Source organism: Felis catus, chromosome C2 (assembly GCF_018350175.1).
Source record: "Felis catus isolate Fca126 chromosome C2, F.catus_Fca126_mat1.0, whole genome shotgun sequence".
Taxonomy (NCBI): domain Eukaryota; kingdom Metazoa; phylum Chordata; class Mammalia; order Carnivora; family Felidae; genus Felis; species Felis catus.
The window spans coordinates 150,936,657-150,961,587 of record NC_058376.1 but is presented as its reverse complement, the minus strand read 5'-3'; the positions used below and the strand labels follow the sequence as shown (position 1 = coordinate 150,961,587).

The window sequence follows — 24,931 nt, the reverse complement described above, 5'->3', positions numbered from 1 at the left end:
AATGGAACTAAACTAAAAGTTCAACAATAAAATGATACATGGGAAGTACCCACGTATTCAGAAATTAAACAACACACTTCTATATGACCCCCAAGTCGAAAAAAAAAAATCTAAAAGAAGATCTAAAAAAAGATCTAAAAGCTCTTCTTGTGGAAGAGCTGAACTAATGACCATTAAAACCTAATATACCAGCCAAAGAAGTCCTTAGGTGGAGTCCCAGCTCTGGAAAAGAATGCTACAAAATCAGTGAGGTAGAATTTCATCTTTTTTTTTTTTTTCAACATTTATTTATTTTTGGGACAGAGAGAGACAGGGCATGAACGGGGGAGGGGCAGAGAGAGAGGGAGACACAGAATCGGAAACAGGCTCCAGGCTCCGAGCCATCAGCCCAGAGCCTGACGCGGGGCTCGAACTCACGGACCACGAGATCGTGACCTGGCTGAAGTCGGACGCTTAACCGACTGCGCCACCCAGGCACCCCTAGAATTTCATCTTTTAAAAAGGATAGAAAATAAGAGCAATTAAACTTTAAAAAGGCAAAAGGAAAGAAATAGTAAAGTGAAATCAGTGAAATGGAAGACAGTCACACAATAGAGAAAAGCAAAGAAACCAAGAGTAGGTTATTTGAAAAGATCCATAAAATTGACGAATCCTATCTATCCTAATGGACCTCTCATAGGAATGAGAAGAAGAGAAAGTACTATCAGAAATGAAAGAAGGGATATTGCTACAGAACATACAGATACTAAAAAGTTACCAAGGAATACTATGAATTATTTTATGCCAAAAAATGTGGCAACTTAGATGAAATCCATAATTCCTTGGAAGACAGAATTACTCATAGTGACACTAAAAGAAATTAAAAGTCTGAAGAGCCTTGTGTCTATTAAAGACATTGAATTCAAAATTTAAAAAGAGCTTCTCACAAGGAAAACGCCAGGCCCAGATGGCTTTACCAGTGACTTCTAGCCACCGTTTGAGGAAGAAATAATACCAGTATCACACAGCTCTTTAAGAGAATAAAAAAGGAAGGAACACTTCCCAACTCATTTTTGAGGCCAGCACTTAGAACAACAGATAAAGATGTTTTAAGAAGAGAAAAATAAAATTCAGGAGGCTGATATCTGAGCTAAGGGAGTGATGGCTTTTGCTGGGTCAATTTTTCCATGCTATAACCCCCAGTTATTCAAATGCCAATCTAGGTGTTGATGTATGGGGATTCTGAAGATGTAATTAATGACCCTAATCAGTTGTATTTAAGTAAGGAAGATTATCCTGGATAATTTGAGTCAGCCTGACTTAATCAGTTGGACATCCTTAAAAACAGGGCTGAGGCTTCTGAGAGAGAGCCAGCGAGAAAAAAAAAGTTCCCTCTGTGGCTAACAGCTTGGGCACAAGCTTGGGGCCTGCTCATGAGCTCTCCTTCTCTGGTCGAATCCTGACTGATATAGCTAGGGTAGCATTAGAAGTTAGAAAAGTGCACAGAACCCAATTATGCTAGTTCTCACAGGCTGTGTTAACAGGAAGGGATTTTTCAGTGTCATTGGATATGAATAGTCATATAACCTGAAGGTTTTCCCAAGAACTTGCTTAATAAATACCAACTTCTGCCCATCGAAGTAGAGAAATAAAATGAGATCATATATTGGTGAGTTTAAAGAGAAAGCAGAACCGCTTTATCTTTGGGAACTATATCCCAGGGACACGGCTGAAATTAAAAATAGAGTATATATTTATATTTATATATGTGTATATTTTTCTCCTGCTGTATAACAAATCAGCACACATTTAGCAGCTTTAAATATAACACCCATTTAATAACACACAGTCTGTAGGTCGGAAGTCTGGTAGGACTCAGGTCCTGGTAGGAGTCACAGGACTGAACCTTACTGGCTGTCAGCTGGGGTCACTCTCATTCCGAGGGGCTGTCCACATTCCTCCCCACATGGTCCTCTCTATCTTCAACAGAAAATCCCTCCTCATTCGGAATCTCTGTCATGCCTTGAATCTTCCTGACTTTGAACTCCAACCTCTAGACCCAGGTTTGAAGGGCTCCTGTGAACAGGTCAGGCCCATCTGGGAAATCTTCCCTTAAAGACAACTGTCCCCCATAACTTAACCTAATCACATAGCGAAACCCACCATGTTCACAGTGCTGGGGCTATAAAGTGCATGCACACCAGGGAGCCGGGAAGCTCAGCCCATCTTCAAATTCTACCCGCCACAATATCTATATCAATATGTAGTCTAGATAGATGTATAGATAGGTAGGCACACAGAATGTTTATTCATAATGTATGTGTCTATTCAAATATGTGTCTACTGGATATAACCGAATTCCCAACTCTAGGCCAGCCAGCCTGTGGTAGATTAAATAACGAAATGTTGTCATTGCTTTGATATATGTGTCCTTACATATGTTTCAGGGACATTCTTGCTACCTCTAATGGCAATGTAATACCACATGGAATAATGTGTGTGCAGTGATAATAAGAATTGCAAAACTGATATTAGGATTCCTACAAGGATCAGATTGAAAATGGGGAAGATGGGGTTTTTCATTATTTTGTAGTTGTTATAAGGTGGGGGATGGGCAGAGAAAGAGCAAATGCCTTCAGATAAACAAAATGGGCTTCTCCTGCTCACACCAGGCAAAATTTTCAAACTAACTGGGCAGAAGTAGAATGAATTTGGCAAACACACGCTTCCAGTTGAAGCAAGACTCCCAGATCGTTTCAAGGCTGTGTGAAGTTGGCTTGCAGAGGCAGGGTGGCTGGGGAGAGGGATTCAGTGAGGAGGGCGTGGGGGAGGGGGACGGGTGACTCAGCTCCCAGGGCTCCCTTTGCTGAGAGGCTCTGTCTCCTCCTGACCTTCCCTTCATCTCTGAGTCACTGATTGTGAGTGACAGCCAGAGTAAATATAAAGTCCTTTTCTCCTCTTTCCAGCCAGCCGTCCAAACTCCGCTCCCCTCTGGCAGAGAGGCCCCATCCTGGTTGCTGACTGATCTCCCCGGGCCTTGGACAACCTTCCTTCACACTCCAGGCATCAGACTTCATTTTCCTTGCTTTCCCAAGCAGGCTGCCCTGTCGAAGGCCTGGAGGGAAGAGGCCAAGCAGGGGAGAGAGGCCAGAAGCCTGCCTTCACACTTCAGAGACTTTGGTAAATGAGTTTTTCTTCCCAACAGTAAGAGCACTGGGACGGAGGGGCCATGTCTGTTTGAAGCTTGTAATTCAGACATCCATCTTCCTGGTGAATTCGTGTTGTAATTTTCTCGGAAATCAGAGTAAACTAAACTTAGGAAGGCCTTTGTGCTTTCAAACAGCTCAAGCTAGGTCAGAAACTGAGGTCCCATGATGGCTGCTCCTTCCGGTGGGCGGTTGGCTCCTACCCCTTCCAGTTCCTGAGTCGTCCTGTAAAGCTGTTCTCCCCATTATCATGAGAGTGTTTTTAAGCTTTAAAAAATGTCTCCTTTCTCTTGCTACAAGTCACTGAGGGCTTTGAGGAGCATAATAAATCTTCCTGTGCTTGACATCTAAGAGACTTGGAACAAACGTGCGTGGGCTCAGGAGATCGCAGTGCAGCTGAAAGGCACAGAGCTTCTTCTTTTGTTTTGTTTTTCTCCCGTGCCAGGGTCCCATCCCTGACTTTCAAACAACGCAATCCCACCCCCGCTCACAAACATAGGTAGTAAATCTAGGCCCACCACAGGTGAGGTGTTTTGTTTGAAAACTTCCTGAAATCTCCATTAATGTTCACAGTAAGCCTCTGAACCAAAGATCCCCAGGTCAGTGACTTTCCCCTATTTTTCAGACGATGAACAGGCCAGTAGAAGGGCCAGAATGTAATAACTGAAACAAAAATCCCAGGAAATCAGAAGACTTACAACAAATGAAGACAAACATTTCCTGGGGAAGATAGGAAAAAAATGCAAAGAAGGCTCCATTGTGAAATGCAAAACACCAAGGATTTCTTTCCATTTGTCCAAATGAAAAGAAAAAACCAGCCAATTTTGAAAACAGTTTGACGGTTTCTTTAAATATTAAACATATGCTTGTCATATAATGATCCAGCCGATCCTAGGTATTTTCCCAAAAGCAACAAAAGCATATGTTCACACAAGGACTTGAACGTTGAGTGGTCACAGTGGTTTCATTTGTAAGAGCCACAAACTGGAAGCAACCCAAATGTCCAGCAACAGATGACTGAATAAGCAAACTGTGATACATGCATATAATGGAAAGCTACTCAGCAATAAAGATGAACAGCTGATACATGCAACTACACGGAGGGGTAAAAAAATAATTACGCTAAATGAAAAAAGCCAGACGAAAAGAGATTGTAAATGGTATGCAACCATTTATATAAACTAAAAACTCATCTATACTGGCAGAAAGCAGATCACTTGTTGCTGGGGATGAGGTATAGGCTACCAAAGGCATGAGAAAACTTTTGGGACAATGGCCTTAATTGTGGTGATTGTTATATGGATGTCATCAAATTGTACTTTTTATTTATTCATTTATTTTTTTTTTAATTTTTAACGTTTATTTTTGAGACAGAGAGAGAGCATGAATGGGGGAGGGGCAGAGAGAGAGGGAGACACAGAATCTGAAACAGGCTCCAGGCTCTAAGCTGTCAGCACAGAGCCCGACAGCGGGGCTCAAACTCATGAACTGCGAGATCATGACCTGAGCCGAAGTCGGACACTCAACCAACTGAGCCACCCAGGCGCCCCAAATTGTACTTTTTAAATATATGTCCTTTATTGTGTCAATTATCTCTCCATAAAGCTGTAAAAAATAGCAATGATTCTTTCCTTCATTTCAAAATGAAAAGTAAAAAAGAATATGCTGTGTGTCCCCAAGACCTGTGAGATGATTTAGACGTTTGCAATGACATATGCATAGACATAGACGCTTTTGACTTGAATGTTTAGGACTGGTTAGGAAGGCCCAGAGGTCGGAAAAATAATTTCTACTGTTTGGGCTCTCCAAAAATATATAATAATCTGATTGTTCTGAACTTGGAACAAATTTTATAGCTTCATTTGCGACGTTTCCTCACAGATGATGTGCCGGTGGAGTAAGAGATACTGATTTGGTCCATGGGATAGGATCTGTCAGTACTTCCATTGGGAAGTACTTCCATTGGGAAGACGCTTTGCCCTTACACACTTTCCATGGCAGGAGAAGTGACTTACCTGATGGGCGAGATTAAAAGACATGGCCCTCTCTCTGGCTGAGCCTCAGGGACACAGCCTGTTATTTTCTTCTGCCTCCCCCTCCTTCTAATGGCAAGTACACCTGGGTTGGGCCCCTTGTCCACCCATCTGATGGGGCTTGAGGTACATTCCAGATCCATCATCCACATGACTATAGGAGTCCCCTGTGCAGATGATTTCCCCCCTACCCCTGACCCTTTGTGTAGTAGCAACGTCTACATTTAAGTTGGGTGGGGGGGTGGAAGAGGTCTTTGAAAACAGAGTTTGGCCTCAGGTCTGAATCATATTCTGTAATTTCACTAACAATAAAGTGGATACTATGATTCAATTCCAACCTCTCAGTTGGTTCAAAATCCATGGAGATGGGAGGTGTAATTAGAAGATGGGATCATATCAGGTGGTGCTGGAACTGCAGTAGCATTCTGCATGGAATGGAATGATGGGTAGGTTGTCATATTCCCAACAGGAGGGGGACTCTTTCCATAAATAACGTAGAAAGTAGGACTTCCAGCTATAAAATAGATCGATGATGGGAAAGTATGGTGACTATAGTTAGTAATGCTGTATTGTGTATATGAAAGTTCTTTGTTCACAACCCCCTCGGGAGCTTCCAGGGTAAAATCTGAAACTGGCCCCCATACTGGAGGGCAGGGAGAGGTGAAGAAGGAGGCAGACCACTCCAGAGCGGTAGGTGGCAGGTTTCTTACGTACCAGGTTTGCCTTGGGCAGCAGTATGTCAAGTGGGTCCTTGTACTCACACGCCAAATCTTAAAAGTTTATAGAGAGGCCTTAACTGGGTTTATTCACATATGCCATGCAAGTATTCTCAACATCACACCATTATGTTAAGGCTGTGTCCTTGGAGCAGGCTCCGAGAGTGGGAAAGGCAAGCCAAACCCACATTCCAAGGACTGGGGAGGGGGTGAGGAGCCTCAAATGCCCAGCTTAGGTCTTATGGGTCAACTGGCAGTCACATCCTGTCAGTGACTTCCCCCAACAAAAGTTACTGAAGAGTAGATCTTAAAAGTTCTCATCAGAAGAAAAAAAATTTTTGTAACTATGCATAGTGATGAATGTTAACTAGACTTTCTGTGGTGATCATTTCACAATTACCATGTTCTAGGTTAACTCTATCTCAAAAAAAGAAGAGGAAAAAAGTGTTATTTTTAAAAAGTAAAGGAAAACGAAAGGTGAAATCGTTGTCATATTCCTAAATTAACCAGAGTTTCTTCCCCTCATTTGGCATTTTGATATAACAATGATAAAAAGTGTTACACCTTTAAATCAATAGGCTCGCAGAAGAGATTAATCACCCTTTTACGCTAAGAATGCCAATGCCGTTTGATAGTATGCTACAACATTTTGATATGTAAAGGTATTTTTTGTCATTCAGTTGCTAAGTTGTTTGAGTAGGATTTAGAAGATGTTGAAGATATATGGGAACAATTGTTATATAACATTTAAATGAGTAAACTATGAGATTATTTTTTCTGCATTCTTTACGACTTTAGTTCTCTAAAATAAGAAACCTGAGGTCCAAAGATAAAGGGAAGAATTTAAAGCCATTCAGAGGTCCTTTTTCCTTTGTTACACATCTCTCCACTAATTTTCGAACTTGTTATGGCTGAGGAAAGGTTCAAGAAGTTTTGCACGGGAAGAGCCGGGGAACAGAATTGCCACGCGCACTGTGTTCCCTCCGGGCTCAGGTCAAAGGACGTAGCCTTGACACCTGCCACTCTCCCACAGGCCCTCTGAAATGTGGGCCGGGGAAACATCGGAGTCCAGTGGGTACCACTTTGTGAGAATTTGCGTTTGCTGCTTATTACCTAACCCTCAAGCAGTAGTGACGGCAGTAATTTTGAAACAACAGGTACTTTTTCTGTAGTGCTCACCATGTGCCAGGCATAGTCTAAGTGCTTTAGGTGCATTATTTCATTTAAATCTCCTATCATATGAATGGAAAAGCTAGAACAAATCTTAATTCATTAGAGATCTTCAAGTCACATGACACCACTTATAAAGTCTTGTGGTCACTGCAAGTTTCCAGAAGACAATTTGTATGTTGATTCGCACTCCCAGTCTCTCTCTCTCTCTCTCTCTCTCTTTAACGTAGCTTTGAAGAGTGGCGCAGACTATGAGCTGTGTGTTCAGGGCAAATAAATACGAAAAAGAGAAAGAAACGGTGCCCAGAGAATCAATCTGTAGTAATAAGTAAGAACTGACTGTCAATATAGGGGCTTAGAGTGCAGAAAAGAGAGATGTGTGTGTGGCGGTGGGGGGGGGGGTGGTATGCCTGGGTGGCTTAGTCAGTTGAGCGTCCAACTTTGGCTCAGGTCATGATCTCATGGTTCATAAGTTCGAGCCCCGCGTGGGGTTCTGTGCTGACAGCTTGGAACCTGGAGCCTGCTTCGGATTCTGTGTCTCCCTCTCTCTGCCCCTCCCCCACTTGTGCTCTGTCTCTGTCTCTCCCTCTCTCTCTCTCTCTCTCTCTCTCTCTGTCTCTCTCAAAAATAAACATTAAAAAAAAAAGAAAAGAAAAGATAGGTGTGATGGCCCCATGGAATGATATACCCACCATGCATCATTTTTTTCATGTCATAGTACTCTCAGTTAAAGGACTAGGAGTCTTGGATACACTGCCCAGATGTGGCAGCTTTGTGAATAGTTTCTACCACACACTTGCTGGGGAGTGCTCTTACCTTCTCCCATCATCTGCCACTGAGCCTCATCTCTCCCCAGCGCCATTGATTCTCCATCTCTTTCTCCTTCTCTTCCCTCTTTCCATCTCCCTCAATACTCTTTAATTATTTTTTATTTTAAAACCAGCTCATCGAATACCTCTTTTTTTTTTTTTAAAGGACTTGAGAAGCCCTCTCCAGGTGCAGTGGAGAGAGGCTCCAAATTCTTGGGTTGGACAGGAAGTGCCACCAAAAGGGTTTAGAACACAATCCTCTATACCTCATTTACTTCCAGTTCATGCTGGACTAGTGTTCTAGTAAAACTGCTGTCCTAGAGAAAAGAATTTTGAGAGTTGGTTGGACTGTCTCCAAAATAAAAATTGGATTAATAAGAAGCTTCATGGGGAGAATGAGGATAAATTAAGTGACATGTCCAAGACAGAGCTGGAGCCAGCCAAGGTTTGAAGCCAGCTGCGTCTGAGTTCGGAACCACCCTCTCTAACTACTGCTCTGTAGGGTCTCCCAGCTAAGGGGCAGTTTACCAATTACCAGCCCCAAGTAGGCCAGTTTGCATAATTGTAGTTGTTTCTTATAGAGCTTTACCTTTTCGTTGTGAGTGGGGCAGTCCATGGCAATGTCTTTGGTCTTTCTCTTTTAGGAGTGCTTCCCAGGGTCAAAGGCCTTCTAGTCTTCTTTCTAAGTACTATCATTTTCCAGGTGTAACTGATAATTCAAGAGCCTCGCACTTTTAATTCTTAGTGTAACGTATGCACTGCATCTTGTCATTCCACCTGCCATGGGTTCCCGGCCTCTGGTCTCACCCCAAAGCCAGCCTCACAACACTATTGACTTGTTTCCCCAATTCCAAATCCTATCTGCAAATGTAGATTTTACTAAAGAATTTGTAAGAGGGGTGGAGGAAGTACTTTACATAGCACGATAGATGTGTTTCACTCAAAAATTCCTAGATATCTTCTAATTCTCTCTTCTGGGACTTGCAGTCGCAGAATTTCCTTGCTCTCCTCCAGCCATCTTCCTGTAGGCTCCTCGTCTTCTCCTCTCAGTTCATATGCAGAGCAATGTAGTTCTCTCTCTGTTTCCATATTCAAGTTTGCATGGCTCCACAAAACCACTGATAGCGTTGTCAAAGGTATTGTTTCTGAACACAGAGATTTTTGTTTGAACCAAGCAAGCAAATGATTCATCAACCATTTGATGAATAACCAACCAGCAAATGGATAACCAACCATTTTAAAGACAGTGGAATATGGTGAATACTTAATGCAGAAGGAAGCAGGGTAATCAGGGCTAATTAAAACCCATCTTGTCCAGGAGGATACAGAGGCTTCTTAGAGAGTGACTCCTGAAATCTTTAGAATGAACATGTCTTTAGAATGAACATCTCATGGAAATGTTTGTTCCTGGAGAGGCTTCTTCATCTACAAATGGAAGAGGCTGGGAAAGACCTTTGACAGACCATTCACCTGTATGAGGCCACTGTAAGGACCAATGGGACTGTAATTCACATGTCTAATGCTAGAGATCTGGTGGGAGGGTCAAGACCTCCCCAGGAGAGGCCTCATACTTGACCCAGAGTTAGGTGGAAGAGCCAGTATTTTATTTGCTCCCGAAATAGTTTTTAAACAGTTAAGAGTTTGTGTCCAGCAAAGATCTATAATACATGGCAGGACAGTGACAATGTGGACCAGAGTCAAAGAACTCCATTTATGTAGGCACTTATTCTAATATCTTTTTCTTTTTATCAACCTGTGTCCTGCCATGATGTGGAGAAAGATAGATTTTCGTGAGGTTTTGCACAAAACTGTAGAGATGACAGCAAGCTTCCTAGCATCTCACCGTCTCCCACCATGATCTTTCCTAGCTTCCCAGTACCTCATCCACTTTTCTCTTTAGCGAGAATGAATTATACAAGAGGCTCAGTCCTACAACTGTGAAGATCCAAGACCTGGCATTTGTCGTGGAGAGGCAACTACAATGGAAGGATGTATTGGTTTCTTGCCATTTTATGTGCAAATGTTGATCATTTCTTCCTGCCAACTACTGAAGATCCTGAAGTTGAGACACGAGCAAGAATCAGCTCCCTCCCTCTGACCCAGGATAAGAACCTAAGCGTCTGCATTTCTCAAAAACACCAGCAGCTAATTTTTGTGCAAATTAAAGTTTGGTAATCACAATGATAGAAAGATTATGGATGAAAGCTACCAGGAGAATATATTGGGAAGGGTGAGGGAGCAGTGCTAGTACATATGGGCCGAGGATGGTTTGACAGGCTGGATGCATCTTAAGAATAGAGAGAGTTAGTGAGGCAACTTTTGGTGGTTCCTCCAGAACTTTCTTACCCCTTGTCAGATATCTTTGCTGGATTGACATATCCTTGGCTGACTATAAATCAGGTCTGCCACCGTCCCACCATCTCCCTCTTTTCCACAGACACAGAGCTGCTGAAGTGAACTGGTTCATAACCCCTTGAGAGGAGCAGTGATGACACATTTGCATTAACATCTGTCCCTTTATCTTCAGACACAGTCTGGGTGGCCTCATTTAGGTAGATGCCATACACTTGTGTCCTCCTAATTATCTCCTGCAAACTGTGTGTAGTCTTTGCAGCTGTTTCTGGAGTCTTGAGGGGCACCACCAGGCCCTTCTAGTTCCCTGCCCATCTGTCAGCCTTTCTATCCTCACTCTCAACAGTGGGACTCAGCTGCAGCCACTGCATAGAGGTCAGGGCTCCAGCTGGCCTTTACTTGCTGCATAAGCAAGCCAGAAGCAGGGAACAGTGTGTTGCATATGTTTCTCTCTGGCTTTGCAAAGGCTCACTGAGGCTCCCCACCTAGGTATCCTGAGACCTTTTCCCTGGAAGAAGAGATGGGACGCAAAGATATCGAAAAAGCTCCTTAGAAGTCGAGTCTGATCCAGAACTTTAAGTGTTGTGGTGTTCCTCCCTGGGTCAGAGCCAAGAGGGCTCAGGCCAGGGTTCATAGCTGTGGGGAAAGAGGACCTTAACGTCTGTTCTGAGGCTTTCTCCTGTCTTGACTTTGTATCACCTTTGAAGCTGAAGTGGGGAATGGTTTGTATCTTGAGATAGATTCTGCACAGTCTCTTAGAGCAGACTCTGCACTGGCTGGCCTCCTATTAGGGTGTTTTTCCCCACAAGGGAGAAGATAGGCATGTAATAACCCTTTAGGGAACAGGGTCAGGCTCTTTGAGCATAAGTTTATTCCCAAGATCTTAGAGCTAAAGAGAAGTTTACTTTAACCCTAATAAGAGGAATCATGAAAGACTGATGGATGCAGGGAGAAGGGAAGGGAGATAATAACCCAGCAAGCCTAGCCTCTTGGTAACCAATAATGAGAAGTGTCAGAAAATCTTCCACTATCAGTGCGGCCATGTTATCAGACTTGTGCTCATCTGTCTTGAGTTGGGTTTTTTAGAACAGAGCCCATGAGAGACTCCAGGTTATGGAATTTATTGATGGAGTGCTCTTCAGGAAAAACCTGTAAGTGAGGAAGGGAACCAGAATAGGAAAGGAGAAAGAGCTAAAGAAGGATAAAGTCTCAGCCTGGTCCCTGGGTCCAGGGAAAGGAATACTCCCTATACCTCAGCCTTGACCTCACTCCCCAGGGATTCTGCACCTCATTCTTAACGCTGCCTCACTCAGCTCCACAAGCTTCGCTGGGTGCTGGAGGTGGGCCAACATGTCCCTGTCTTGAAGAGCTCACAGTGGTCATAAATGACTGTAGGCAAGCAAGTATCTTTGTTCTCGCACTTTTTGCCATCACTGGATTTCTATACCTTATACTGGGAAGTGAGTTATTTCTAGTGAATCCGTCTCTGCTCTTGGGCACATCAGTTCACGAACACATTTCAAACCTAGTTTTCTAATGGTTCTGAAATAACCTTCCTCCCAGATTTTGTTCTGGGCTACAATGGTGGGTTATTATTCCTATTTAAAAAAAAAAAAAAAAACCCCTGCAAACATTTACTTCCTTTTAAAAAATCTACTTCTATTTTTAGGAGAGTTTCTTGTAATTTGGTGTTTTAGAAATGATTAACATATTGAGGTTTTCCTATTTCTAACTTAAAGTTAACTTCTCAATCAAAATGAAGGGAAAAAGAAAAAAAGAGAGAGAAAAGGAAGCAAACTATAAGAGACCCTTAACGATAGAGAACAAACTGAGGGTTGCTGGAGCGAGTTGGGTGGGGCATGGGCTAGATGGGTGATGGGTATTAGGAGGGCACTTGTTATGATGAGCACTGGGTGTTGTATGGAAGAAAAATAAGAAAAATATGGAAGAAAAAATAAGATGCTAAAATCAGTAAGTATACACCATGATTTGTAACATGTAGATAAAGTTAATTTTATTTTAAAATTAAAGTTGAAAGCTTTAAATAATGTCATCTATTTGTTTAGTGTGTGTATTTCCATATACCTATATAAGTATATTATAATTAATGAACAAAGGAAGCCTATGCATGATGAAAAAGAGGGAACTAGTAGCTTAAACCTGATGTTTGGAGAATTTAGTTAGCTCTTAATAAGAGGTCATAAAGAGCTGTTCTCTCCACTTTGTGTAACCTGCCCCCAAATCAGACATTTCTTGTCTCCCCCACCCCCCCAATTCTCACTTGAGTACTGGATAACTTTGTGTCTTTGTGCTGACTTTTGCCATGCTCTTGAATTACTTTATAAGCAAACATCAAAAATTCCTTTGTCTAAAATATTAAAGCTCCTAGGTTACCTTCTGTGATGTCTATTTCATTTTATTTTTTAAACTTTATTTATTTTGAGAGAATGGGGAGAGAAAAGACGAATGGGGGAGAGGCAGAGAGAGAGAGGGAGAGAGAGAATCCCAAGCAGGCTCTGCACTGTCAGACACAGGGCTCAATCTCACGAACTGCAAGATCATGACCTGAGCCAAAATCAAGAGTCAGATGCTCAACCGACTGAGCCACCCAGGCGCCCCTGCTGTACCTATTTTAAATTGTTTCATTGTCACTCTGGCTAATTAGGGACCCAAGCTATTAGCATTTTTTATTCTCAGGCTCCTATGCTCCTATCCTAATGAAGAGGCCAATCTCCTGCAACAATTTTTTTTTTCTGGATATAATGCAACTTTATTACCTTTAGAAACATCTTTTATACATGTGTCTTTTCAGAGTGCAACAACTTTTTTTTAATGTTGCGCCCACCTAACAGGATGGATTGGAAGCCCCCGGAGAAGATTTGTAAAGGCTCTCCACAGCTACAATATGTTCTTACCTTCAGTCTGACTTATTTAAAAAATATATATGTGCATGTATACTTACCATAACACTCTCCACTTCTATCCACGTTGCTACAAAGGGCCATATTTCATTCTTTCTCATTGCCACATAGTATTCCATTGTGCATATAAACCACAATTTCTTTACCCATTCATCAGTTGATGGATATTTAGGCTCTTTCCACAATTTGGCTATTGTTCAAAGTGCTGCTATGAACATTGGGGTACAAGTGCCCCGATGCATCAGCACTCCTGTATCCCTTGGGTAAATTCCTAGCAGTGCTATTGCTGGATCATAGGGTAGACCTAATTTTAATTTTTTGAGGAACCTCCACACTGTTTTCCAGAGTGGCTGCACCAGTTTGCATTCCCACCAACAGTGCAAGAGGGTTCCCTTTTCTCCACATCCTTGCCAGCATCTATAGTCTCTTGATTTGTTCATTTTGGCCACTCTGACTGGTGTGAGGTGATATCTTACAGTGGTTTTGATTTGTATTTCCCTGATGAGGAGTGGTGTTGAACATTTTTTCATGTGCCTGTTGGCCATCTTGATGTCTTCTTTAGAGAAGTGTCTATTCATGTTTTCTGCCCATTTCTTCACTGGATTATTTGTTTTTTGGGTGTGGAGTTTGTTGAGTTCTTTCTAGGTTCTGGATACTAGCCCTTTGTCTGATATGTCATTTGCAAATATCTTTTCCCATTCCGTCGGTTGCCTTTTAGTTTTGTTGATTGTTTCCTTTGCAGTGCAGAAGCTTTTTATCTTCATGAGGTCCCAATAGTTCATTTTTGCTTTTAATTCCCTTGCCTTTGAAGATGTGTCAAGTAAGAAATTGCTACGGCTGAGGTCAGAGAGGTTTTTTCCTGCTTTCTCCTCTAGGGTTTTGATAGTTTCCTGTCTCACATTCAGGTCCTTTATCCATTTTGAGTTTATTTTTGTGAACATTGTAAGAAAGTGGTCTAGTTTCATTCTGCATGTTGCTGTCCAGTTCTCCCAGCACCATTTGTTAAAGAGACTGTGTTTTTTCCATTGGATATTCTTTCCTGCTTTGTCAAAGATTAGTTGGCCATACTTTTGTGTGTGTGTGTGTGTGTGTGTGTGTGTGTGTGTGTGTGTGTTTATCAGTCAAAGAATTCTATCATCCTCCATTTTTAAATCTCGTTTGTCACTGCAACAGATTAAACATTCATTTTGTTTTGTCATCAGTAGGTGGTCTCTCTGCTCTCCTCTCACTTTGCCTGAGGGCCTATTATGAGTTACAGACTAGAACCTCCAGCTTCTGAAAGTAACACAAAGAAGGACAGCCTCAGAGCATCGTACGAAAGGCTGCACCAGACAGTCTGATACTGATACTGTAAGGAATATACTCAGGGAAAAGCATCCAGAAGGAATGACGCCCATAAATAACCAGGACAGCTATACCAGAGTATACTGTTTGAAAATCCATTGCGCATTTATCACCTCTCCCTTTCCTCTACACCCACAACTTAGATTCAAATATCACTATATGAGATGCTGTATCTAACTGTGACAATGTCCTTGACCCTTTGGTCTTCAGCCTTTTTTTATTTCCTAATGCATTCATTAACTTAGAGAAAGTAAATCGAATTACCTGTAAAGTCGTACCTTTCTAGGATGTAGGCTTCTGGCTTCTTAATGTTTTGCTGACCTTTGAGGAGAATTTTTTTTTTTTTATCACTAGATAGTAACTATTTAGGTTCAACACAAATATATCCAGGCTCCAGGCCAATAAACCAATGCTGATTTGCATGCCTACCCAATTTAATCTTGTTATTATTTTAGTCAATGTAATTTCTCATAAAACTAATTTACTAATGATTTGTACTTTCATTATTCAAAGAGCTCTTATAAGTACAAGTGTCTCTTCAGTGATGTAAAACTTCCTTTTCTTCAAGATTAAATACAAAATTTTAATTAAGATACGCAAAGCAATAAAGTAAAATTCAAATCCCTTTATGTAGTCAATGAAATGGAATTCAAAGAGAGAGGAATAGTGGAATTTTTAAAAATTATCCATCCAATCTTTTAAAAAATTTCATTAACTTTCAAAAGTAAGTTATCTGAGATAATGTTTCCTCTTAACAGGCAGCAGAGTTTTCCAATGAAGTTGTTATTATTCAGTCAATAGTAAAATAATCAGTTACAGGAGATTTTGCATCCCTAAAATAAATGTCTGGTCTGCTAAAGGACACATACCACCTCTTTCTAGGCCACTTCCATGTAATTTTATTTTATTAGGTATATCTCATCTCGGCGTTCGTTATGTAAGTGGAGACAATTCTCTCATTTTAGGGACTGCGAATATGCCAGCAGCAAGCAAACGTGTCACATAGAACTTTCAGAATTTGCTCTACAGCATTTTAGTACACACCATCCACACCTGCAATTTCCACCCAAAGTTGCTTGACCTAAGTTGCCATGAAAAATGTTAAAGTTCACTTGATCCTACATATATATGTATAAGGGAGAAGTTCTCTCCACCCCCACAATTATGCTATTACACATCTTGTGTACTGTGAACAACGAATTTAACTATTCTAAGGGTCTCTTCTTACACAAAGTTGCCAGCTCCCTCCTTCTTAAGATGCATAAAACCTTAAAAAGCTAATATGTAGTAATTAAAAATTACAAGTAACAGGAGAAGCGTCTGTTGAAGATTAGAAGAAAGAATCGTCTTTGAGAAAATGACTTGTATAGACAATAAAATAAAACTTAAGAAATTGTCATGTTTTATGAAACGGAAGGGGAAAGCTAGCATTATGAAATGAGAGTCACTCTGCCTTCTTCATGAGCACATTAGAATGTTTGCCACATAGTACTCGCTGAATCAATATTTGTCATTTTAATAGTTGAAGAAAAAAATTTCTGAACTAAAAAGAACACCAGGGTATGCATAGCAACACAAAATGCATCCTGGGTAAATTTTGTATTTAAAGAATGAAAGGTAGGTAGATAGATAGGTAGGCAAATAGATGAGAGACAGGGAGGACAGAAATTTCTATGAGCATTGAATAAAGGGGGAAAAACTAGGAATGGAAATCCGACTGGTCTCACATCTCCCTGGAAGGAAATACTAGACCCCAAAGTACAGTGAAGAAACCTCTATAGACTTTAGGAAAAAGTTTTAACTTTTTCCTAAAAATAGAAGAGAGAAAGAGAGAGAGACAGAGAGAGAGAGAGAGAGAGAGAGAGAGAGAGAGGAGATCATGAGTGGGGAGGGGCAAGGAGAGAGGGGGAGATAGAGAATCCCAAGCAGGCTACATGCTCAGCACAGAGCCTGATATGGGGCTTGATACGACGAACCATGAGATCAGGACCTGAGTGTAAATCAAGAGTCGGATGCTTAACTGATTGAGTCACTCAGGTGCCCATTCTGTCAAACCTTTATGCTTAAAAGCAATAGAAAAATAGTTCAAACATTTTGTTCTTATAATTATTTTTGAAATATTACATAAATATTTTATTCCAGCAGTCTTCAATATAAGATACACTTACCTCAGGAGTATACAAAGATTCTTTAGGGAGATAAATGGGCAAGTTTCATGGGAATCAATTCTTATATCCTGAACATATGCACTATTTATTAGAACTAGTTTGCTTGGTGGGTTTTTCTTTCCAAACTCCCATTTAATGATCACCCTTACCCCACTTGAAAAAATCAAGGTCCACTTCTTACCCACCCAGAAAACTACTACTGTACATGATTGCCCTTGGTGTAAATATCTCTGGCACAATTCAGAATAACGGTGTCAGGATTGAAACAGTGACCCTAAAGACAGTAAAAACACTTTTGGGGATCAGGGAAGTGATCACTTTGGAGTGATCACTTTGGAGATCAGATGCTGACAAACAGCATCTGTTGTCTTTAATAACCTAAATGGTAAGCTGCTGGATTGCTTAAAAAATTGTTTCACACTAGTGAATGTGATTTTTGACATATAACATAGAAGTCTAAAGAACTAACATTGTTATGGAAAAGACTTTCTATTGCAATCTACTTAAACATTATTTTGTGCTTCCTAGAGTTTCATATAAATGTACTGTTTTCAGTCTGACTTCTTTTGCTCAGCATAATACCTTTGAAATTCATCCGTGTTGTTGCATATATCAACAGTTCACTTCTTTTTATTAATGAACAGTGTTTGATCTTATGGATATACTACAGTTTACTTATCCACCAGCTGTCAATGTACGTTTATGTTGTTTCAGGCTATTATAAATAAAGATGTTATGAACATTCGTGTACAAGGTTTTGTAGGGACACATGTTTTAGTTAGTATCTAATATGAAATAACAGTTAATGTTCTTTTGCATAGATATCTCGAAGTGGCATGAGCAGATCATATGGTAAGTTATGTTTAATATTTTAAGAGGCTGACAAACTCTTTTCCGGAGTGGTTGTGCCATTTTATATTCCCATCAGCACTGTACGAGAGTTCCAGTTCTGCCACATCCCACCAACATTCTGTAAGCTGAAGCGAAAGCAGTGCTTGTAGAAAACGTATAGCTTAAATGCTTATATTAGAAAAAGAAAGTTCTAAAATTAAGCATCGAGTCTTCCAAAACAAGGATCTAAAAAAAAGAGCAAATTATATCCCAAGCAAGCAGAAAGAAGGACTTTATTGACATACAAGGAGAAATCAATGAAATTGAAAATAAAAATAGAGTAGAAAAAAATCAAATGAAACCAAAGGCTGGTTACTGAAAAGCATTAATAAAATTGGTAAATCTCAACAAAAGCAAAAATGAACTATTGGGACCTCATTGAAATAAAAAGCTTCTGCATGGTGAAGGAAACGATCAGCAAAACTAAAGGCAACCAACGGAATGGGAGAAGATATTTGTAAATTACATATCTGATAAAGGGCTAGTGCCCAAAATCTATAAAGAACTCATCAAACTCAACACCCCAAAACACCAAGTAATCCAGTGAAGAAATGGGCAAAAGACATGAATAGACACTTTTCCAAAGAAGACATCCAGATGGCCAACAGACACATGAAAAGATCCTCAACATCACTCATCATCAGGGAAATACAAATTAAAACCTCAGTGAGATACCTCCTCACACCTGTCAGAATGGTTAAAATTAACAACTCGGGCAGCAAAGATGTTGGCTAGGATGCAGAGAAAGAGGAACCCTTTTGTGCTGCTGGTGGGAATCCAAACTGGTGCAGCCACTCTGGGAAACAGTATGGAGGTCCCTCAAAAAATTAAAAATACCCTACAATGTAGCAATTGCACTACCAGCTATTTATCCAAAGGATACAGGTGTCCTGCTTCGAAGGGGCACATGCACCCCAATGTTTATAGCAGCACTATCGACAATAGCCAAAGTATGGAAAGAGCCCAAATGTCTACTGACGGATGAATGGATAAAGAAGATGTGGTATATATACAATGGAGTATTACTCAGGAATCAAAAAGAATGAAATCTTGCCATCTGTAACTACATGGATGGAACTAGACTGTATCTTGCTAAGCAAAATTAGTCAGAGAAAGACAAATATCATATGGCTTCACTCATATGTGGAATTTAAGACACAAAACAGATGAACATAAGGGAAGGGAAGCAAAAATAATATAAAAACAGGGAGGGGGACAAAACATAAAAGATTCTTAAATACAGAGAACACACTGAGGATTGCTGGAGGGGTGGTGGGTGGGGGGATGGGCTAAGTGGGTAATGGGCATTAAGGAAGACGCTTGTTGGGATGAGCACTGGGTGTTATATGTAGGGGATGAATCACTGGATTCTACTCCTGAAATCATTATTGCACTATATGCTAACTAACTTGGATGTAAATTAAAAAAAAAAAAAATTGGTAAATCTCTAGCCAGATGTACTAAGAAAAAAAGGTGAAGATACAATTTAACAACAGAAGGAATAAAAGAGAGGCCACTGCTACAGATATGACAAAACACTAAAAAGATACTTAATTCATCTGTCATAAAGATGACATTGAGGGAATTAAAAAGATATGAGAATATTACAAAAGATAAAAAGATTATAAGGGAATATTATAAAAACACTATGTCTATAAATTTGACAACCTAGATGAAATGGATCAATTATTTGAAAGACACAAACTATCAAAATTCATTCAAGAAGAAGGGCAGATAACTTGAATATTGCTGAATTTATTGAAGAAATTGAATAAATTATTGCTAATATTGTTTTAAAGCAATAAAGAAGACTCCAGGCCCAGAAGATTTCACTGGCAAATTATACCAAACATTTAAAGAAGAAATAATACTAATTCTACGCAACCGTTTGAGAATATAGAAGAAAAGCAAACTTCTCAAAGACAGAAGAAAGAAATTTGCAGGTCAATATCCCTCGTGAATATAGATACAACCCCCCTCCAAATATTAGCAAATCAAATTCAGCTCTACAGAAAAAGGATACTGCATCACAATGAAGTGAAGTTTATTATGGAAATGCAAGGTTGGGTCAACACTGAAGAATCAATACCATTTACCATGTTAACAGACTCAAGAAGAAAAGTCCTATGATAATCTCCATAGAGACAGAAAGAGAATTTGATGTTTCCATCCCAGTACTACCTAGCAGTGACCTCAGGCCAATGTACTTCTCAGAGCAGAAAGACCCTGTCAGCCGGTCAATACTTCCATGGCCAGAGGTGAGCTATGTTTGCTTATGTGTTCTAAGAAATAAGGACGGCCTGGGTATAAGGATATCACCTGGACAATAATCTTTTCAGATCAAGCTCCTTGAGCCCTCTCTCATGAATGGAGAACAGGGCGGGGGGAGGGGGGAAGGAGGTGAGAAGGCAAGGACCTTTTCAACAAAACATTTCTGCCCCTGTCATCAACATTTTCCAAAGAGCTGAGTTTTAAGAGAAATGGAACAAGAGAGATCAGAATAGCTCAAGGGCCATCAAACTTCTTCTGATAATGTTTTAATGAGATTTGTGAGTCTCATTTTGTGGCTTAAATAAAAGTCCTTCTGTCGAGAATTTGAACAATAGTTTTCTTAGACTTCATCTTTTGTTATGAGACAACAAGGCAGTGATGAGTCCCAAGCATTTTTCTTGGGAAATTCCTTCTCTTTTCTTTGGGATGTTTCCCCCCTTTGGCCTTTGAGACAACAGCTGTGGAATATCTTCTAGTAATACCTGGAGAAGAGCTCGTGGTGGATATGTTCTAATTATAATAAGGGCTTGAACCTGGGGCACCTGGGTGGCTCAGTCAGTTGAGTGTCCGACTTTGGCTCAGGTCATGATCTCACAGTTCATGAGTTCCAGCCCCACGTCAGTCTCTGCGCTGACAGCTCAGAGCCCGGAGCCTGCTTCGGATTCTGTGTCTCCCTCTCTCTCTGCCCCTCCCCTGTTCGTGCTTTGTCTCTCCCTCAAAAAGAAATCAACATTTTTTTTAAAAAAAATAAGGGCTTGAAACTAATTGCAGCCCTACTCTCCATTCATTTGCTCATTGTTCACAGTGAAATTCAAAGTTCTCATCCTGGCTCACGAGGCCCTACAACTCTAGCCTCTTCCCCTGTAACTCTGTCCTTTCTTCTCCTCGTTCTAGTCACTATTTCATAAAGCCTTCCTAAAATTTGCCTTCAGACACGCTGTTCCCTCTATGTGAGACGCTCTTCCCTTCATTCCCCCCCTGCTTACCTCCTATTCATGCTTCAGGGGTCCACCTAAAGGTCCTCCTCAGAGATAACCTGCCCCGAGCCCACCACCCCAAGTAGGAAATGTTCTCCCCTACACTTTCTCTCAGCACCCCTACTACGGCTTCATTGCACTTAGAATGATTTGCTGCTTTGTACGCATTTGGGATCTCGTCCTCGGCACTTCTCCCACTAGGCTGTAAATTCCATGCAGGCAGAAGCAATGTTCACCTTACTTTTTTTTTTCCAGAAAAATTTCACAGGTTTGTTTATAATTGTTATACAGTTGAACTTGTTCACAGAAGCATTTTGACTTGCATTAATGCTTTCTGTCCCCGCATTTCTATTAAAAATTCACCCACAAATGAAAATGGAAAAACTGCCAATACCTGACTTGTGTCCCCTATTTTTCTACTCGCAATCGTGTACTTAGGTACCCTTTGGCCCCATGGGGAAAAAATATCTAATGTTTGGAACTATCAATAACAGGAAGAAGAGATTTATCTATCTATCTATCTATCTATCTATCTATCTATTTATCTATTTATTTATTTCTAGGAACGAAACGATTTCCATCATAGCACCATCTTAAGCACGCATTCCTCTGTGCAGTGCGCTAGCTGGGTGTCTTTTGGCGTAATTATTGCACGTTCGGCATGGACAGCCCACAGGCTGGTGTCTTCAAACAGCCCCACCAGATAGGCCTCGCTTGCCTCCTGCAAAGCACTAAGAGCTGTACTCTGGAAGGGCAGAGGTGTTTTGAAGTCCTGAGCAAGTTCTCGCACCAGGCGCTGGGAAGGAAGTTTGCGAATCAGACGTCCTGCGGGCGTCTGAGAACGTGTCATTTCACAGGATCAGGCCCGTGACCACGCGGTTTCTTCACCCCTCCAGTAGAGGGCACACTTTGGCCAGCAGCTTTTGTAGCCGGTTGCTTCCTCTGTGCTTTACCACCGGCGGAGTTGCGGGCAGTCAGCAGGGTGTAGAGACCCCTTCCTTGATTCTCCTCCTTGGACAGCAGCGACCTGAGCCGAAGGGGGCGCGGGTGTTAGCGAGCCAAGGAAGGCACAGCGGTAGCGGCTGCAAACACCGCAGTGTTCCCTTCATACACACACTCCATACATACACTCCAGTGCGTAAACAAGTACTACCACATAGTAAGCGCTCAATAAATCCTTACCGAATAACTGTTGAATGGACTTCCATTATTCTTCTGGACTTTCCTACTTGATGCAGAGTGAATACTCTGGACTTAAGCCCGGTCGAAATATATTACTGTAATTAAAAACTTTTAACAACACGGCATACCTATTAAAATCACATGCACTATTAGAATGAAAATGAAATTAGTGTAGTCTAAAAGAAAAAGGCACGGTTTTGAATGTTGAGTTACCTTGGAGTGCTGGAGAGGCAAGCAACCTCACCACCTGTGCCATCCGGCATTGCCACCATGGGTTGCTACCAGGTATGATCAGATAGCTCAGAAAGAAGTCGTTCTGCAAACAATTTCCACTGATTTGTTTCCATTTTTCTCTACTTTTCCCACCCATTTCCTAGTAAATGCTCATGCAATGGGAAACAATTAATCTTTTTATTTTTCTAGTAGGCTACTCTGTGCTTGATGACGTGATCAGCACAGGGAATCCAAGAAGTGTATGTAATACAGGCTATCTCCTCTCCTGCTAAAAATAGGATGATATGTTGGTTTCATTTGTTATATTCTAATTTTTTCCATTTTAAAAAGCGCCCCAAAGTTGGGGTAAGGAGGTTGAAATACCCAGTCTGTCTTTGCCTTGGCAGCTGAGCTACACATCCATACCTCTCATTTTTCAGTTGCTGGACCACTACTTTGTCTAGCTACGGAGTGACAATGACGAGGAAATTAATAATGTTGACCATTTTGCTCCTAGACTAATGGTTTGTTTAATTAATTGGTTGCCAGGCACAGCAAACAGTATTTCGATGTCCCAAGTCATCCATAATGGGGACGGCATCTCTAATAGACTCAGGATCCAAGAGGTAAAGGAGACTGTATTTGAAATCAGGCCAACTACAATGACAGCATTATAACTTCAACATGAAGACATATGGTTTGATAAATAATTTCGGGACACTGATTCATAATGTGAGATTGGAATGGCTCCAGGAAAAATCAGAATCAGGTTATCCTAGCCAAAATGTAAAGAAGAATGTTGGGATTCTTGTAAGAAACAAGGCCTGATGAGTATTTCCAGTGTCCAAGGCATCCTTCTGACCAATGAAATGGAAAGGGGAAGAGAAATGGAGTCACTTCCTTTGTAGCCTTCTTGGGACAGAAGGAAGGGGCTATTGGCATGGGACCTGAAGTGGAAGAAAAACCATAAAAAGCCTGCCTGATACTAGGACCCAGAGAACTGGAAAAATTAGCAACCATGGCTAAGAGCAAGACAGAGAGAGAAAAAGATAGTGACAAAAGCCATCTGGTCACAGGGGGGACCAAACTGAGTGACATGATAGAATTCTGTGCTCATGGACAGCTGAGGATCTGAATGGGGCCCTACGGAGAGGTGAGGTAAGTAAATTTTGCATGCTTTTGTCACCCAGAAATTCCCAGTGGCTCTTTTCAAACTGCATGCTTAATGTTTTATATGTGTTGTGTGTATATATGTAAATAATATATAATATATATATATATATTTGTGTGTTGTGTTATATAACACTACATATATATACTATTATGTGTATATGTAATATAGAGATGTTATATATAAATAAATGTAGTACTCTATGTTATTTAGATAGTGCTTACCCAATGTTTCAAATAATCTTCCAAGTGGTTGGGACAGGGGGTTGTGGTATCTGGCAACATTCTATGAAAATCATTAACTGTTTTCTCTTTCATGCCTTTCTTTTCTAGAGTAACACCAAATTTATTCCCTTTTTAATAAAGCATGATTCTGCCCAACCCCAAGTCCCTGACTCTCCCCTCTTTCCATGAGGCGGACCCAGTTCCTTAAGTGAAATACAGAAATAACTATTGCTACAATTGTATATACAGTTGAGTTATACCAAGTGGCATGTAGGAATATTCAGAGTTCTTTACGTTCATTCTTTGGGGAAAGAGAGCCGTGCTTTAGGCTGGTATAGTCAATGTTGGTGTTTCCTGTCCCAGAACCCCTTAATGGAGCCAATGGACCCATCCCCTAGCGGGTGTGTGCCCTCACATGGCTCTCCACTGTCCCCTTCCCTGGAGAAGAACTGTTTTTGGCCAAGGAGAGCTCTTTCTGGAAATGCCCGGGAGGTTGTGTCCTCTGCATCCCCATGATTGATTCATATGTGGTTAAACTACTGAGTTTAAACTAGAGAGGTCTGAACAGGGGACTACAGGAAATATAAAAACGACATTGCTTCTTCCCCAGAGGACCATCCTTCACCACTTAACTGAATGACCTACATGGGGTCATTCTTTTGCCCAAAGGGGTGAGGTGTAACATCAGCATTGACCCTTACCTCCACAATGGGGAGCAGGCAGACAACTGGCTGAGCAAACAGCATAGAGTATATAACCAAAGCGAGAGACTCTTAACTGTACAGAACAAACTGAGTTTCGATGGAGGGAGTGGGTGGGGTGATGGGCATTAAGGAGAGCACTTGTGATGAGCACTGGGTGTTGTAAGTGATGAATCACTAAATTCTGTTCCTGAAACCGATGTTACACTCTGTGTTCATCAACCAGAATTTAAATAAAAACTTGAAACAAAAAAATAATAATAAAAGCTAACCACCACCCCCCCCCCCACACCACAATGGCAAGAAAAGCCATTTCTGGGGGAAATAAATAACCAGCAGCAAGAACTTTGGAGACGGCATGGAAGGACACTCCATGGAGGAGACTCAGCACTTAAAACTACATCTGGAAAATCTTAGAATCAGACCTAAAATTAGCTGCAATTGGTAATAAGAACCTTCACATAAAAATAACAGTAATAAAAAGTAATAGCAGTTATTGTTGATTGAGCACCTGCTGAGTCTGGGGCTCTGGGAGGCTCTCTGCCAGGTTCCTTACAGTTATTCATCATAATCCCTGCAACAAATGTGTAAGGCTGGAGTGGG

The 24,931-nt window shown here is 41.0% G+C and overlaps 1 protein-coding gene across 1 annotated transcript; it reads right to left on the bottom strand.

Annotated features, from left to right (window-relative positions):
- Positions 1 to 21,417: 21,417 nt before the first annotated feature.
- LOC123380060 (histone H3.3 type c-like) lies at positions 21,418 to 24,141 on the bottom strand. Its single transcript, XM_045037336.1, has 4 exons — positions 24,043 to 24,141; positions 22,659 to 22,696; positions 21,791 to 21,864; positions 21,418 to 21,662 (listed from the first exon to the last, which is right to left on the bottom strand). The coding sequence occupies exons 1-4, from the start codon at positions 24,139 to 24,141 to the stop codon at positions 21,418 to 21,420; spliced, it is 456 nt and encodes a 151-aa protein (XP_044893271.1).
- Positions 24,142 to 24,931: the final 790 nt, after the last annotated feature.

Excerpts from the sequence above, each read along its gene's own strand:
- LOC123380060 (XM_045037336.1), bottom strand. The coding sequence starts at position 24,141 with ATGGGGATGCAGAGGACACAACCTCCCGGGCATTTCCAGAAAGAGCTC. Across the intron at positions 21,865-22,658 it reads CAGCAACTGAAAAATGAGAG|GTCGCTGCTGTCCAAGGAGG; the intron begins GTATGGATGTGT and ends CCTTCGGCTCAG. Across the intron at positions 21,663-21,790 it reads TGCCCGCAACTCCGCCGGTG|GACGTCTGATTCGCAAACTT; the intron begins GTAAAGCACAGA and ends AGACGCCCGCAG.